At 49.1% G+C, this 16,445-nt stretch overlaps 1 protein-coding gene across 13 annotated transcripts in view; it reads left to right on the plus strand.

Annotated features, from left to right (window-relative positions):
- The first annotated feature begins 15 nt into the window (after positions 1 to 15).
- The window catches only part of NCOR1 (nuclear receptor corepressor 1), a 66,605-nt gene continuing 50,175 nt past the window's right edge, over positions 16 to 16,445 (plus strand). For all 13 annotated transcript variants that reach the window (XM_061561737.1, XM_061561741.1, XM_061561740.1 and 10 more), the window contains exons 1-3: positions 16 to 152; positions 14,808 to 15,091; positions 15,553 to 15,656. In XM_061561737.1, coding sequence (XP_061417721.1) covers positions 14,984 to 15,091; positions 15,553 to 15,656 — 212 coding nt within the window. In that variant the 5' untranslated portion in view covers positions 16 to 152; positions 14,808 to 14,983. The remainder of the gene's footprint in view (positions 153 to 14,807; positions 15,092 to 15,552; positions 15,657 to 16,445) is intronic.

Raw genomic sequence — 16,445 nt, forward strand, 5'->3', positions numbered from 1 at the left:
GGCGCGGGGCAGCGCCGCCAATGGGAAGCGCGCATGCGGCGCGAGGCCCGCCTCCGGCGCGCATGCGCAGTGACGCCCCCCGAGAGGCCTCTTCTGCAAGATGGCGGCCGCGGCCCGGGGCCTCGTCGCGGCGATTCCGTGAGGGGAGCGCGGTAAGCGGCGACCCCACACGGGGCCCACGGGGGGCCCACAGGGGGCCCACAGGGGACCCCACGGCGACCCTCCCCGCGTGGCCGCAGGGCTCCATCTCGCGGTGCGTGGCCGTGGGGGGTGAGGGCGATTACGCGCAGGCTGACTGCGGAGCGCTGCGCGGCCCCTGTCCGCCCCCTTGCTGCTGCTGCTGCTGTTGGGTGACATTCGGAGCGGTGCGGGGTGAGACCAGGGCCCCGTGACCCCGGGACCGTGGCCCTGACACCCCGCTCTTAAATTGGTCCCGGGACACCGAACCCCGGTCTCCAGAAGCCTGTCCGTAGCGTACGGTCCATGGAAGCCCAGATGTTGATCACCTGCGTCCCTTGACCCAGACTCGCGTTTCCTCTGTCTCTGAACCCCCCCCCGCGGCTCGTTCCCCTCCGCTACCGTCGGTTCCTCGGCTCGAGATCCCCGACCTCAGATCATCGAGCCCAGATGGCTGTCTCCCTACCCCACACCCTGGTCCCCAAGGTCCACAGACTGCCCCCCCCACCCAACCCCTTATGTTATTCCTGTGCTTCCGAAGCACGGATTTCCCTTGTCAAAATATCCGGACAACTGGCCATTCGTCTCACGAATAAAATCCACTCAATGTCTCTGGAACCCGAACCTCACACCCCGTACCCATTGCCCCTGGTTCCCGTGGCGGAGCCTCAGCGGCCCTCGGGGTCGCGGTGGCCTTGGGGGGCCTTGTGTGTACGCGTTGTTTGGCGGTTGTGTTTGGTCACGGAGATGTCACCCGCGCGGGGCCTCCAGGAGGAGTTCGGTGGCCGTTATAGGGTCGTAGCCGTTATAGGGTCGTGGCCGTTATAGGGTCGTGGCCGTTATAGGGTCGTGGACGTTATAGGGTCGTGGCCGTTATAGGGTCGTGGCCGTTATAGGGTCGTGGACGTTATAGGGTCGTGGCCGTTACAGGGTCGTGGCCGTTATAGGGTCGTGGCCGTTATAGGGCCGCCCGTTGGGGCTCCACTACTCCCTCGGTCTTCGGCCCCGAGCGTGTGTGGAGGGGGAGTCCCCTTTCCGGGGTCAGCCAGGTTCCGTCGACGCCAGCGTTGTTTGCCGCGCTCTGTTAATGGGTATTGGGCTGCGGGTTCTGTTAAGGGCTGCGAGGTTGGCACGATATATCAGTATAGCAGGGGATTGAATCCATCTGTGCGGAGCTTTGGGTGTCGCCCCATTGTGGCCTCGTATCTGGGTAAATAAAGCATATTATTATGATTATGATGATGTCGTGCACTTGCGGGTGTTTACCCCGCTGTGTAGCAGAAGGGCGGTGATATGCCCCGCTTAGTGCTGGAACAATGGAATATATCAGCAGGGCCTGGATGCTGTGTAACGCTCTCTTCCACAGCAGATTGGCACGCAGAAGGGTCCCAAGAATCACCATTGTCCTCGTACTATGATCCTTCTGGTCACAGTGCTTTAAAATCTTGAAAGCAGCGTGGATGTCTGCAGTGTCTTGTAGGGACATTTCGACTGCAGTCCCTGACTGCAGTCTGATGGGCAGTGCAGCAAAACGCGGCTGTCAGTGGCCGTGTGTTGTGCGAGGCTGCTGTGTGTGCCTGTGATGAGCTTGCAGAAATGCTCATCGTCCAAGTGCTCACTTGTTTATTTTCTGAGGAGTGTGACAATGACAAGGGAGGAAGTTGGTTATTTGCAGTGGAAGAGAAGGTATTTTGTCAGTATCACATTTAGTAGGTAGGATAGCACATATAGCTGGCAATGTTTTCATAACAGGTGTATTTAAAGGTATATTTGGAGCAATCATTAGCTGTGTGATGTATTAAGTAATCATTCCCCAATTTCCAGTCATAAAAAAAAAAACATGCATTTACCTACTATGATTTTTCACAGTTCAGATATATTGCATGTTTTAACAAATACCGTATTATTTTCTTTGTTTTGTGTTCGGTAACACAGTGCTGCCAACCGAAATTAAACCATCACAAAACATACCATGTTGCACCCAACACCATATCACACCTGAACCTCATCACCACCACAACCACGCATCACTTGGGCTTGTTAAGCAAATGCCGTCATCTACAAAGTATGCAGACGTAAGCTTCTGTCTACCGTGAGACATGGGACCAAGAAGCCTCATCCTCACATGAAAGGGCTCCCGATTCACTTGAAGGGCTGTAGCAGAGTGGCAGTGGAGGTCGATTCGCCGCCTTAATTGGCCTGGTGACTTCTTTCGATAGCACCTAATGCGTGGGTGGCTTTTGAGAGCCATATTGTATACCAGTGCGTTGTGTACGTGCCAGTGTTATAACAGATGGTATTATTTGCTGTATTGTTGCAACAACATTTACAACAACATTTTCTGTCAGTACGACCTGGCCTGTGCATCAAATGGACCTTGAAAACATGTGTGCGAGTTTAAGGATTCATTAACAGTTTCCCAGATAGTCCTCTGTGAAGTACTCAATCGTTGGACAGTGGCCTGGTACGGTTGAAGAAGGGATGTCATTTTTAAAGGAGTCTTGAGTAGCGGCCATCACTGAAGGAATGACATGGTTGAGATGGTGGTGGGAATGAGGGCTTCTGCAGCAGTGAGCAGCACGTGCTGGTGTTGTTGTTGCAGTGTGTACGTGCATGTGACTGCGGTGCCATGGTCTTCTTAAGTGATGTATGTGGCTGGTAGCTTGCAACTCGACAAGGGAGTTGCTCGTTTTTCGCCTGATTTAATTGACCGAAACATGCGTCAACGCGTGCAGTTTGCTTGGTGCAATCGAAAAGCTTTGCCGGAATCTGACCACATCTCCTTTCCACAATTTAACCCATTATTTCAAGGTTACAGTAATTGGAAGTGTAGAGTAATTGCATGGTATTTGCATTTGGTGGGATATTTGGCCTTGTTTAAGACCCCGTGTGAACCCTAGGTCTTGTGGGAAAATGACTGCACGTGAAAACGGCCTTGTATGAATACAGAGAATTGTGATGCTTTGGCCAGTGCTGCGAGCATGATTTATTTACCCCTTTTACTTCTACAGTTACTCTACCTTAATTGGTAAGTGCCACTGTCCAATAAAAAAGTGAGGATAAGTGTTCACTGTCAAGCGAAATGGGATTCTTAGCATTAGTGAGTATCGCAGGTGAGTGAAGAGCATTTGAATATGGGAAAATGTGTTTGTAAAAAATAATCAGGTTTTGAGTCAATTCAGTATTGTATTTTACTCAAGTGGTAGTTGGAGGTCTCTTTGTATATGTTTCTGTATACATGGGCTCAGCACTATGTGTCGGTTATTAACATTATTCCTGGAAATAAATGACTCACAGATGAATTTAACTTCCTGAGCTCAATGATACATTCTTCAAATCAGACGTGTAGCATTGAATTTGGTCACATTTGTATGGATACGCTCTGTACAGTGGGTTCTCATAACCTCGGCAGTAACTAGCGGCCACTACATTCATTCGGCACAATGTTAAAAATAGAATTGATTCTTGAATCGGAATTGCGACCCTGAATTCGAAACAATTCATCAAATTGAGGTGGAGGGGAGGCGTTGAATCGTTCCACCTTTAATAACTCCATTTAAAATCCATTTACTTTCTCTTGCTAAACAGAAAGACGTCGTTTGGCGAGAAGGTCATCTGATATTTGAGGAAGCGCTGTTGGTCAATTAAAAAAAAATTGACATTCATTTGACAATGACGGGGTTTTTTTTCTTAAAATTTGTATCGATAGAATCAGCTTGTGTGCAGGCGCTCAGTGGGTTGTTACATCGCAGGAGCATGTGAGATGGCGGGCATACTTTTGGGGCTTTTATCCAGCAGTGGATTGACTATGGAGAATATTTTAAATAACCCTTGGTACGTACAGTCACATAAGTATTTATTGTGCGTCCGTACTTTGGTAATATTTGTTAGCTGGGAAATCGTGAATCTAAAACATGGAATTTGATTTTCCAAAATAAGCATGTTGCCATTTTTAAAGATGTATATACACTTTGAAGTGTAACTAAAATGTTTAATATTACCATTCCAAGGCCAACTTGTACTACTGTCATGATTGTTTATGATGTAGTCAAGCACAGTGTAAGTTTTTCCATGTCTAGAACGAGTGAATATCCTTGAGCTCCCCAGTGGCTGGTGGTTTGTTATGGTTTTTGACCTGGCTGGCTCTTAGCCAGCTCCAAAAGAGATTGCTTCAAAGGTTGTCATTCACGCAGCCCTTGGGCAGTTCTAGAAGTAGGTTCCCCTGAGAATTCAAGCTCTAATTAAGGTCCCATTTCGTTTGACGTCATGACCAAGCAAACATGCTTAAATGGTAAGTTACAAAAGCACCTAAAGATGGATTCCTGGCACGTACAGTGTGACGTATCAGCCAGGAGGCGCAATCTTATTTGATGAAGCCAAAAGCGGTTGCTACTTTTAGAACTGTTTATTTACAGTCAAGTGTTACGTAACATTTTTTTTACAACACATTCAAACGATTGTCGTCAAAGTTGTGGCCTTGCTTTCAGTTAAGCCATCAAAGGTACAGAGCCGATTATTAAATGTCCAGGCTGCTGTACCCCTTGCAGGTCATACGCACGTCATCTGCACAATAAGTTGTGGAATCTGGCAAAAGGAAGGAAGCGATGGTGACGTGTGGTGGCATTGGTGTTATTGTTTGTGGTGACCTTTTGACCTGAGGCACAAGGGTGGTTAATGACGTTTCCAACAATGATAATAATTAATAATGGGTTTCTGGAAACCAGTTTATCTGGGCTTGGAGTAAGTATAAGTATAACCCGTAAAAACAAAGTTTTTCACTATAAATCCTTTATATGCGTGGCAGCGAACTTAATATAAAGGATTTAAAAATATATTCGCCTGTGGAGGACGCGGGGATCGATCCCGCGACCTTTGGCATGGGAAGCGAGGGCGCTACCAACTGCGCTACTCCGCCACGGCCTGTGGAGGGGTTACGCTCTGGGCTCCTACACTGTGACGTTCAGCCAAAGCCATGACTGAGTTCTATTTGAATATATGTAAAATATTGGTTTTTTTGCCTAAAAAGTGTAAAATTTTGAGAATTCTTTTTTCACGAACATTAATTGTCTGGCACAACGAGTCTGTGTGGAAAATGTCAGCTCGATTGGATCACGGGAAGTGGGTTAAAAAACGACCGAAATATTTGCACGGTCGTAAGCAAGCACGCAAGCAAGCAAGCACGCACGCAAGCAAGCGAACTTAATATAAAGGATTTAAAAAGGGCCATTATTTTACAATCATTGTTTAATTTATTAGATTTCACAGACATCTGACTTGTAATCCAGTGCTCTGGAGTCCAGGGTTGGTGGATAACGTCGATTTGTGGTGCCCCCCAACCCCCCTCCAAACATATCTCAAGTGTGGGATCCTCTCGAAATGTTTTTCTGTGTTTTGGCGGTGACGAACGCCGTCGTGAGACGTCACGCATCCTGCTGCGAGCCAGGCCGGGAGTGAGAGTGGTACGTGTGTACGTGCGTGCGTCCGTCCCGAAGCCTTTACGCTCATAATGTTTGTGGCCTCGACGGAAAGGCAGTCGCCTAGCAACATCCGAGCCCATGGCACAAGCAGGCGGGCGTGGGAGGCGGGTGGGGGGGTGTTGCGCCATTATTTATTTTATTTCATTGTAAACAATGCGACACTTCTCAACACCATATCCACACACATCTCGAGCACTTACGGCTGTTGTGTTTATAACAACGCCTCGAGGCTCGGAATGTAATGATATCTGCCAAACGGTCTTCCACGAAGAGCTGCGATAATGCGCCCGCGTTAGGTTTTAATAAAATGTATAAGAATGCACATATTGACTGGCTTAAATGTCCAGCTCGCCGCTGTAGGGTGTGTACACATACCGCGAAGAGTAATCTCTTAGAAACATCATTCCTGTGTTTTTGGATTTCCTGGTGGAAAAATGGAACGAAGGCCCATGAAATGTAGGCCAGGCAATGAAATAATGGCTCGGGGAGCACGGGTGAATTGTGAGGGCAAGCCACAGGGTGGGTACCCTCGTCTCCGTGTCAACCTCGTAAAGGAGGCCTGGATGCAGGGTGTGTACTGTGAGCGTTGGTGTAGGACTGGTGAAGGAGACATAGGGTGTGTGTGCGCTGTGTGTGTTCGTATCGGTCTGAAGGAGGACTGTGGGTGCGGAGTCATAAGGTGGGTCTGGTGAAGGACAAAGGGTGTGCGCTGTGTGTTTGGTGTGGGTCTGAAGGAGAAGACACTGTGTGTTCCCTCTGTCGGAGTGAGACTGGTGAAGGAGAGTCGGTGTGCGTTGTGAGTGTTGGTGTGCCCTGTGTGTTGGTGTGAGACCAGTGAAGGACAAAGGGTGTGCGCTGTGTGTTTGGTGTGGGTCTCGAGGAGAAGTCACTGTGTTCCCTCTGTGTGTCGGAGTGAGACTGGTGAAGGAGAGTCGGTGTGCGTTGTGAGTGTTGGTGTGCCCTGTGTGTTGGTGTGCCCTGTGTGTTGGTGTGAGACCAGTGAAGGACAAAGGGTGTGCGCTGTGTGTTTGGTGTGGGTCTGAAGGAGGAGACGAGGTGTGTGTCCTGTGTGTTGGAGTGAGACCAGTGAAGGAAGACTGGATGTGTGTGCTGTGAGTGTCGGTGTGGATCTGAAGGAGACACGGTGTGTGGTGTGAGTGTGGTGGTGGGTTTAGTGAAAGAGACAGTCTATGTAATGTCAGTGGTGGGATGGGTCTGGTGAAGGACAAAGGGTGTGCGTTGTGGGTGGTGGTGTGGGTCTGATGAAGTAGACACTGTGTATGCTCTTTGTGTGTTGCTGTGGGGCCGGTGAAGAAGATTGGGTGTGCCCTGTGTGTTGGTGTGAGACCAGTGAAGGAGACTGGGTGTGTGCTGTGTGTGTTGGTGTGGGTCTGATGAAGGGGAGAGGTTATTTTCTGTGATTGTTGGGTGATCAAGGAGAACAGGAGTGTGCGTTGGATGATGAAGCAGACCGCGTGTGTGTTGAGTGTTGGGTGGTAAAGAAAACGGTGTGTTATGAGTGTGTATGTGTATCTGGTGAAGAGGACAGGGTGTGTATTCTGAGTGTCGATGTAGATCCAATGAAGTCGAGAGGAGGGTGTGTGCTGTGAGTGTTGATGTGGAACCAGTGACGGAGCCAGGGTATGTATATTTCTATTGTCGGTATTGGTTTGATGAAGGAGACGGTGTGTACTGTGCGTTTTGGGAAGCATGTGTGCTACGAGTGACTGGGAAAGGAAAAATGGTGTGTGCTGGGGTTTTGGTGTGGGTACGATGTGAGTGGATGATTAAGGATACGGTGTGTACTTTGAGTCTTGAGATAGTGAAAGAGACGGAGTGTGGTTTGTGAATATTTTGTGGTAAAACAGACGAGGTGTGTGCTGTGAATGTTATAGTGACGGAGACTGCTGTCATGGTGTGGCTCCAGTAAAAGAGACGGGGGATCTCTGGTGTGAATCTTGGTGTGGGTCTAGTTAAAGGGCCCGATGCAAGTGGACCTTTTGACCTAATACACTGGAAACCATTTTACAATATAACTTGGTATTTAAATGTTTTTTTTTCCCAGTTGCTGCGGTTGGAAATGTCTGTCCAAACTCAAAATTGTGTGTACTCCATGCTTTAATTGAGTTAATGTTGTGGTTGAAATAGAGGCATTTTTTAACTGTATTTTGTACTCATCCATTGGTGATTGGTCCAAAAGGAACTCTGTGGAGCCCAGGTATTGTCTGTGTAGTCATGGGTCTGCTGAAATGTGGGAAACTATCTCGGTTTCAAATTATTCACGAATAAGTGAAATGAAAACAGTGTTCATATGAACTACGGGATAGCTCATTTAAATTGTTTCTTTTTTGTTATTGTCCACGAGTGACTAGGATTTCCCCAGGAATGGAGCCGTGGCAAGTGTTTTGTTGTGATGTCTGTGGCCATGCTGCTGGACCGGTTTGGCGAAGGCGCGAGCGAGTCGGGAGCGAGGCCGGGGTGCGACGCACGAGGTTTACGTGCGAGTACGCACACCGCCGCTTGTAGCCACATCCTCCTCTGTGAAGAGCGATGGCGCACATTGGTAGTGCATGCCACACAACGCTCACTTCAACACCTGATGTGGCATGATACTAGCACCAGCAGCAGTAAGGTTTGTTTTTTGCCATGTGTGAGGCCTGCCTTTTGCAGTGCATGACTTAATGGGGCCATTTCGTGTGTTTGCATTGTAGGATTATCCATGTTTAATAGTTCTGTATACAGTCATCATGTTTATGTGTCAAAACGCACAAAAAATATGGTGCAGTCCTTTCTACCTAAGATATTGACCGTTGAGTTCTTGCCAACAAACGACACTGCCAGACTTTAGCGCTCACATCCTTTGTTTTACAGCCGTTGTATTCTCCCTGCTGGTACCAGTGATATAGGCTTTGTTAAAATGTTTTCGTGTTTTGTCTTTCCCCAAATTGGTTGCCCTAATTGTGCTATATCATAGAGCAGTGCATCATGCCATGTTGGAGAATGGTCCACTCTATGTTCAAGGACTATTTTCCTGACATCCCTTCAAGTAACCTCTGATCCACACATTAGGGGGCAGCACTTTCCCTCCCACTCTACTGCAAAGTAGTATTTGTCACATAATAGTCAAAACCGGTGTTAATAATTCTCAGAGGTGGTATTTAGCAACTTTGACTGCGAAACCAAATTTAATGTGGTAGTTTGTTTTGTGTGTGTGCAGTTATTGGTGGTCGGGTGGAGACCATCAACTCCTTGCACTTGAGAACCCGGTGTCATCGCGGGCAGGTTGTCTGGCTCAATCCCAGCGTCTTAGCAGAGCCATCTCAGCAGGGCGATCTCTGAGCCACCCGGTCACCTGTAATTACGGGATAAGAATTTTTAATTATCCTCTCCTCTCGCCACTGTCTGTCATCTTGCCTTTAATGGAAAAAGACAATCAGTGCAGTGATAGACATGTGTCCGTTTCGTGACGCTCTACTGGTTTCCGGGTTACTTGATTACTGTACGACTATTTATGGGTCTGGCGTCAGAAACACCGACGGATAAAAAAACATTAAAACGCGGCCATTAGCGACCGCTATGCGAAGGTCTGCGGGGGCCGTGGTGTGGTGTGAAAGGGCCTCTCGAGTGGCCGCGTCTCCCGTGGAGGAGAGAGCCCTGAGCGGGCGCAAGCATCACGCCACACGCGTCATACACGCACGCCACCACTGCGCCAGCTCGCCATCATCCCCACATTCGTTAACCCCTAATTAACCGTGCTTCCACAGTTAAATGGATGAGGTGGCTGTAGAGTCTTCTAAGCTTGCAGATGATAAACATTAGGTAATTAGTGATTGAACCCACCCACGATTGTATGAATTTTAATATTGCTGCAGTCACAGTATGATTCCAGAATTGATTATTTTTGTCTCTATTGCACTGGCATTCGTATTGTCTATCTCTCAGCTGAACGATAACATGTGCTTGCAATTTGTGTACATTTGAAAAATGGTAAATATTTTATTTGTGATCATGAGTCAATTTCTAACCAGATGAATTGTCCCACGCATAACAAATATCCTCACAGCTCATTACCGACTTAGCAGCATTTATTAACAATACTGTAATGCGTCTTGTATAATTTAATTATTGTCCCAATTTAGAACAAACGACCTCATCACAGTGGGACAGCGCACTTGTGTTGGGTGTTTCATTGGTGCAACGGTGTGTTTAAGCAGAGGAAAAGCAATGCGCTACAGTGCTGCTGCTAATGCTGCTACTGCTGCTGCAGTGCCGGCATTAGCCTCGGATAGGCCCTTGGCCTGACCTCCTGTACCGTGGAGTTGCGCTGTTTCGCTTCATTGATTCTTATTTCCGATGAGCGCGCGTTGTAGGAGCCGGGGCTCGGTGGCACAGTGGTTCGCACGGTGTTGTGTGAGCCCCCTCGGCCAGGTGGCCCAGCAGTGTCTATGGGGAGCCTGTCAGCGTGTACCCGCTTATCTTTCGTGCAGCATCTGTGCTGATAATGCCGCCTCCTGGTGATAGGGCGGCAGCAGACAGCGTCCTTCCGTTAACTGTTAATGTTGCAGATGTCCTGTCTCTACATTTTTCCTAAATGACAACCATCAGTCTTCCGACACAGCAAGAAGAGCCTGGGTTCGATTCCCAACTCAGGCGCTTCCTGCTTTGTCAGAAGACTGACGTCTGTGCGTGGATTAATAGGTGCTCCATCCGTCCGAATTGAAATACTACCAGGCATAGTTACGCATTTCACTTACGTCTGCATAGACCCCGAGTTTGGGTGAGAGTGTTTCGTATTGGTGTGGTTACGAGCTTCTGCGAGAAGGTTCATTATTAGCGTGTGGGGGGGCTTGCAGAGCCGGGATCAGCCATATTAGCGGTGACGACGCGGTGGTCACGCCGGGTGCAGCGCTGACGTTTGCTCCCTAGGGAGTCGGTGCACGGCGCTCGCCGTAACCGCGTGTGACGCACCACAGTGTCGTGACTGAAGCGTGCACGCTCCGCGCCGCCGCCACCACCACCGCCGCCGCCGTGGGCAGCCTGAATAGCCGGCGCTTGTTGGTGAGTGCGGAAACGCCGTTTTTTTCCCCCCCTCTCGTCTTTCAGCCGTGGCCTGGTGGAGTTGGGTTTTCTTCTTATTATTATTTTACCCGGAGACTTAATTGCAGTGAGAGCGTAATAAGAAAGGGTGGTTTTGTGACGGGGTGGCCAGGTTCACTTTAGGTGAAGGTGGTTGTCGTGACTGAATATTTTTATATATACGATGAGGGAACAATTACAGCGGTTTGCTGTTAGAGGTACTTACCCGTTTGTCATAACCAGTACAGTATTGGCATGTGTGTGTTTTTCTTAGCCGTTCAAGGAAAACACTGCTTTGTTTAATAAAACCTACAGTTACAATCGTTTTTTTAAATCCTCATGACCGTTAACTAAAATAAAAAATGCAGCAAAATAGACGATTACCGGTTTGCCGCACGTCTACATCAACACACACAACATGTTTACCTGTTAACTGTGAAACGAAGGGAGCTGCCTCAGTGGTCGCTATGTATGTATGTTTAACTTCTTCCACACCGTCCGTAGGCAACCGTGCTAATTGGAGGTGCGGTATGGTGGTTAGCAGCACACTGGACAATCCAGAGTTCCACCGTTCAACTCCATCTCTCGGCATAGCAGTGGAAACAATTGGCTGTGATTCTGAAATCCGTGCATTCATCATGACTAACATTCCCCTGGCAGCAGTTACCCATTCCTGATGGTCGGAAACCGGTAATCAATGGTGAAAATGGTTGCCGGTTTACCGGTTTCAGTTTAACAACCCTAATGAAACCCACACATTATTTGCATCGTGCCGCTGGTTAGGGTGGGGGGATTGAGAGAGGATGCGTTGTGAATGGTGAAACGTCTGACACAGAGATAAAGATCCCTAGTGTAGCCTTAGCAGACTGTTGGGGAAAGTGCTGTTAGTGAGCACCTATGAAGGCCACACGGTATATGAGGGGGTGGGTGGCCAGCACCACGCCCAACCGCCTTTGTCTCCCCAGTGGCGTTGTTTTTACACACCACACTAAGTACTAATTTGAGGTTGAGTTGACCTAGGCGAGGTGCTGGCCTTGAGCGGGAATCAAACTCTGGTCACCGGGTTCGTAGCGCACACTACCACTCTCCACACCATCTGATACACGCACATACACGCATGTGCACAGTATGTGTGGTGATATGTTGTGAACATTACTCTATGTATGTGGGGGTACGCAGATGAGCTACTTCAGGTCAGGGGACCCCCACCCCCCAGGAAATGTGTCAGGCTCCCCGTAACCAAATAATTTCAACGGTAAATGTTTTCATTCATGTATTAAGTGACTTTCACTTCGCCTTAAGCAGCCACGCCTGATGATAGTTTGTGAACAGCCCGGCTGGGAGCAAAGGCTGGGAGGCTTTTGCTCCGAACCCTGTAGACTGCAGATGGATACATGGAGAAGTTTTCTAATCCGCTAAGGTTTGATTGATCGATTTTTAGAAACCTTATTGGGCCCTTGACGTTTTTGGCTGGGTAGTTTTGTCTGAGGTTTGAGGCCGAGGTGCATTCCGTTGGAATATGCGATGCCTCGCTTTTGTGTCGTCACCCAGAGTGCGTTGCGCGCATTGGGAGTGCATGCGGGTTTTCTAGCGTGGCCGTGTGGCCATGTTGAGTGTGTGGTGTGGCTGTGTTGAGTGTGTAGGGTGTGGCCACCTGGAGGGTGCGGTGTGGCTGTGTTGAGTGCGGGTGTGTATTCTTTGTTGAATGTGTGTGGTCTGGACATGTGGAGTGTGTGTGGTGTGAGTGCGTGGTATGGAGACGGCGTAGTATGGCTGTGTTGAGTGTGTGTGTATTCTTTGTAGAATGTGTGTGGTCTGGGCATGTGTAGTGTGTGTGGTGTGAGTGCGTGATATGGAGACGCGTAGTATGGCTGTGTTGAGTGCGTGTGTGTATTCTTTGTTGAATGTGTGTGGTCTGAACATGTTGAGTGTGTGGTGTGTGTTGTAGCTGTGTTGGTTGTGGGGTGTGGCCAAGTTTGGTGCGGCTGTGTTGATGTGTGGTTTAGTCATGTTGAGTGTGTTTGTGTGGCTGTGTCGAGTGTGTGTGGTGTTGCTGTGTTAAATGTGTAGGGTGTGGCCATGTCGAATGTTTGAAGTTTGTTAGCACCATATCGTACAGAATGTTTAATGTGTACATGTGGATTCCGTGTTGTGTTTACATTGATTTTGGTGTGCTTGTGTGTATTGTATGTGTATGTGGCCATGTTCAGTGAGTGGTGCGTGTGTATTGAGTGCGGGAAGTCGTTTTGAATGTGTGACTGTGTGTTCGTGTCGAGTGCGCATCACTGTTTTGAATCTGCATCGTTTTTGTGTTGAGTGTGCATGGTGTGTGTGTTGTGTGTGTGTTAAGTGTTTGGTGAGTGTGTGGCGTCCCTGGCCATGGCTCGGCTGCGTTGCTGTGAGACCACTGCGTGTGCGTCACCCATTGGGGCCGTGTGAACGCAGTCGGCGTGCAGCCACGTAAATGCTCGTGCCCTGACTGCGGAGATGGCTGCTCTGGCCTGGCCCTGTCGCCTTGCGTTTGTGAACCGAGCTTGTGACTTGAATCCTTGACATGCAGGCAATGGTATTCATTGCTGACCTGCTCAGGCGCACGGATCACACTCATCGGAAGCAAAGCATTGCTTATTTATGCGTTTCTTGGGAAGCCTTTTTAAATCCTTTATGGGGTTAATGAATACCGGGCAGGTGCACCTTGGCTTTTGCACGTTACACTGTACGGTGTCGCACTGTACGATGAGCGGCTGCTGTCGTTTGCTGGCAGTGAGTAAACAAGCCCCACGTTACATAAAGTAGGTCATGGTGGGATTGGATAATCTGAAGTCCTTGTGTCTTTTCTTGGTAGCTGTGTGGCAGATGTGTGCACCTATAAATAGGCTGCCCTTTGTTGTTTCTGTAAAACAGACATTTGCAATTTGGTGAGTGCCTGCAGAACGACAGCCTGCATCTTGCGCGATACCCCGTACGTTGCGTCAATAATTATCATGTCACGTAATTTATCCGTCAAGGAAAGCATCACAAAGTCTTAAAGCTCTCTTTCAGCTGGATCCCGCATTTTTGACGTTTGGCCAATTTCTTTTTAAGGTTGCGTTGGCACCTTGGCTTCATACAGAATATGCTCTGTGGGGGACTAAAGGCATGAGAAATTCTACACTCATGCAATGATTTGTGACATATTTCATCCATTCTATATTTCTAAGTAACTTGGAGTTGAGCCAATGGCTAAATAACCTTGGATGCACCAGATCTCGGCAGGTATCTGAAGCTAAGCGGGTTTGAGCCTGGGTGGTGCTTGGATGGGTGGCCACAGGTGTTATAGGACAGAGGGCATTGCTACATAATCTGCTGTATGGTACGAGGCTCCATCGTCTATGCTAGGCCTTCAACCCGCACTGACCAGCGTGGTGAAGTATGGTCATTAACCTCCACGACCCACGTGGAGTTGAGGAGGCCCTGATCCAGCAGTGTATTTATTTATGATTATTATAACAGTTTACCCAGGAAAGTCTCAAGACGTTTTTCAGGAGGGATTGATAAAAGGGTTGTACATGTATGGGTGGTATTGTGCGGGTTTTGTCTAAATCATCAACATTTCACACTGCGAGCTTTGCCAGCTGCAGTGTATAGGGAGCTGGCTGGCCCGTGTTCGCATGGTGCGTGCGATCCTTTTCTCGTACGGGTGTTTCAGTGTCGCCGCTTTGCGTTGGAGTGTGTCCATTTGCGAGGCCGCCCATGGCAATGGCACACGGTGGCGGAATTTGACATAGCGGCGTGAGCATCGATCACCGACGGATTATAGAACGCACTCGCTTCACTTGGCTTACCATCACCGTGCATCGTTGGAAGTTTAGTCACTTGCTATCCTGTCCCGTTGTTTCTTGAACCGTGATGTGCATTGTGGGGGATTTGTAAGGCATCGTGGGTAGCAGAGATGGTCGTGGTTCTACCTCCCCGGGGGAGAGTTGAACTCGCGCGTAGTCCATGAGCCACGGGGTTGATCGGTACTGCCTGGGCTGGAGAATGGCATGAATATACACCACTCATGGGTCCTGTGCGGTTGTATTGCTCCCCCCCCAGGTGCCACCACAGAGGAGGAGGAGCGGGTGGTGAGCTGCTTCGCCGTGCGCATAGGGGGGGTGGGCTCTCGTGCAAACACCTTTGGCCACCTGGACTTGGTGGCTGAGCGTGCGAGCACCCGGCCCACTACCCCCACCCCCGGCACGGCCCCGGTACAAGGCGCTTTCCCAGCAGTCATGTCGGGCTCGGCTTTTCCTCCGTCGCAAGCTGGCTTCGCCGCTGAGCCCGGACGCTACCCCACCGCCTCCCTCCAGTATGGATACCAGACAACGCGGCAGCCACAGGTGTGTGACCTCGCGCGGGCAGTGTCGCCCTTCCCTTTCCCCCACCCCCCCGTTCCTCCTGCGTTTTTCGGCTTGTCGCCACGTTTCGGCATCCTCGCCTGCAGATCGTGCCCAGCACTCGATTGTGCGAATACAGATCAGCCCGTTAACCTCACCGCCGTGAACCACTGGGAACTTTAAAAATGTATCTGAGGCATTGAAGCTGTCTGCCTATCAATGGAAGCACTTTCACTGAGCAACTGATTGGGACGGAGGCTTATAAGTTGCTATTCATCCAGTCATGCGGAGAGAGAAGTGTTCTCATGTGTGGCACTTTAGTGAAGCTGTACGCGATATTTTGTCACCTCTTCTACATGTGTTTGTTGTTGTTGACGGGTGAGGAGATGTATGTTGCCATGATGACACTACGCTACCGTGCATGTACGCCTCTTGTTCTCTGCGTCTGTGCTACGCACGTACAGGAGTACAGCGCTGCTGATTACCGGGTGCACGCTCAGGATTTCGGCTCGCCACAACAGAGACGGCGGCCGTCCCTCCTCACGGAGTACCAACCGAGCGGAGAGAGGTGCGGGGGCTTGGTGGGGCGGAGAGGTGGGGGGGGGGGCAAGCTCAGGGAGGCTCCCAAAAATTACCAGAATTTTTTTTTTCTATCATGTGATAATTTGGTGCATAAATACTGCATCAGTGTAAACAACGCACAGGCATCGACCTGAGATTGTTTTCCCAATGAATGAATGCACCTGATGAACAAAGAGCAAATGAATGTGGTGAATAATTGAGTATAACCATAACTACCATAACTGGCCCCAAATATGTCTCGATGGCCCTGGTCATGATACTTGCATTGAATCGTGTGTGTGAGAATTGATTCATTTGTGCAAATGACACGCTTTTGTTACCGTAAGGACAGGCTTCTGCAGCTGGCACCCTGTGAGCCAGATGTGGCCATTGAAGGAGGGCTTTGGGATTCGCCCGCTGAGCTATAGTTTGCTGAGAGATACGGCTCGCAGAAACATTAATATAAATTTTGGAAATGGGAGGTGAACGAAATGGAAATGAGAGAGCTGCAGAGAAGCCATCAAGACGAGTGAGTTAAACAGAAGAGGGAGAGGACAGACCTGGAAATCACGTGTACAGATGTTGAGACCATGTGACTTCATAACATCTATCCATGTTACACATGATGTCACAGGACCCACCAGCAGACGGGCCACGTGATGTTATTATGTGGCCCGCTAACAAATATAGTAAGGAACCCTGCATTAGGATAGCAAAATTAATGTGGCACAGCAACGAAGACGGGTCAAACGGGGACAGGATAAACAAGACGAAAAAGAATCAATTCTTCACTTGA

Source organism: Lethenteron reissneri, chromosome 28 (assembly GCF_015708825.2).
Source record: "Lethenteron reissneri isolate LAM-NWPU_2019-01 chromosome 28, ASM1570882v1, whole genome shotgun sequence".
Lineage (NCBI taxonomy): Eukaryota > Metazoa > Chordata > Hyperoartia > Petromyzontiformes > Petromyzontidae > Lethenteron > Lethenteron reissneri.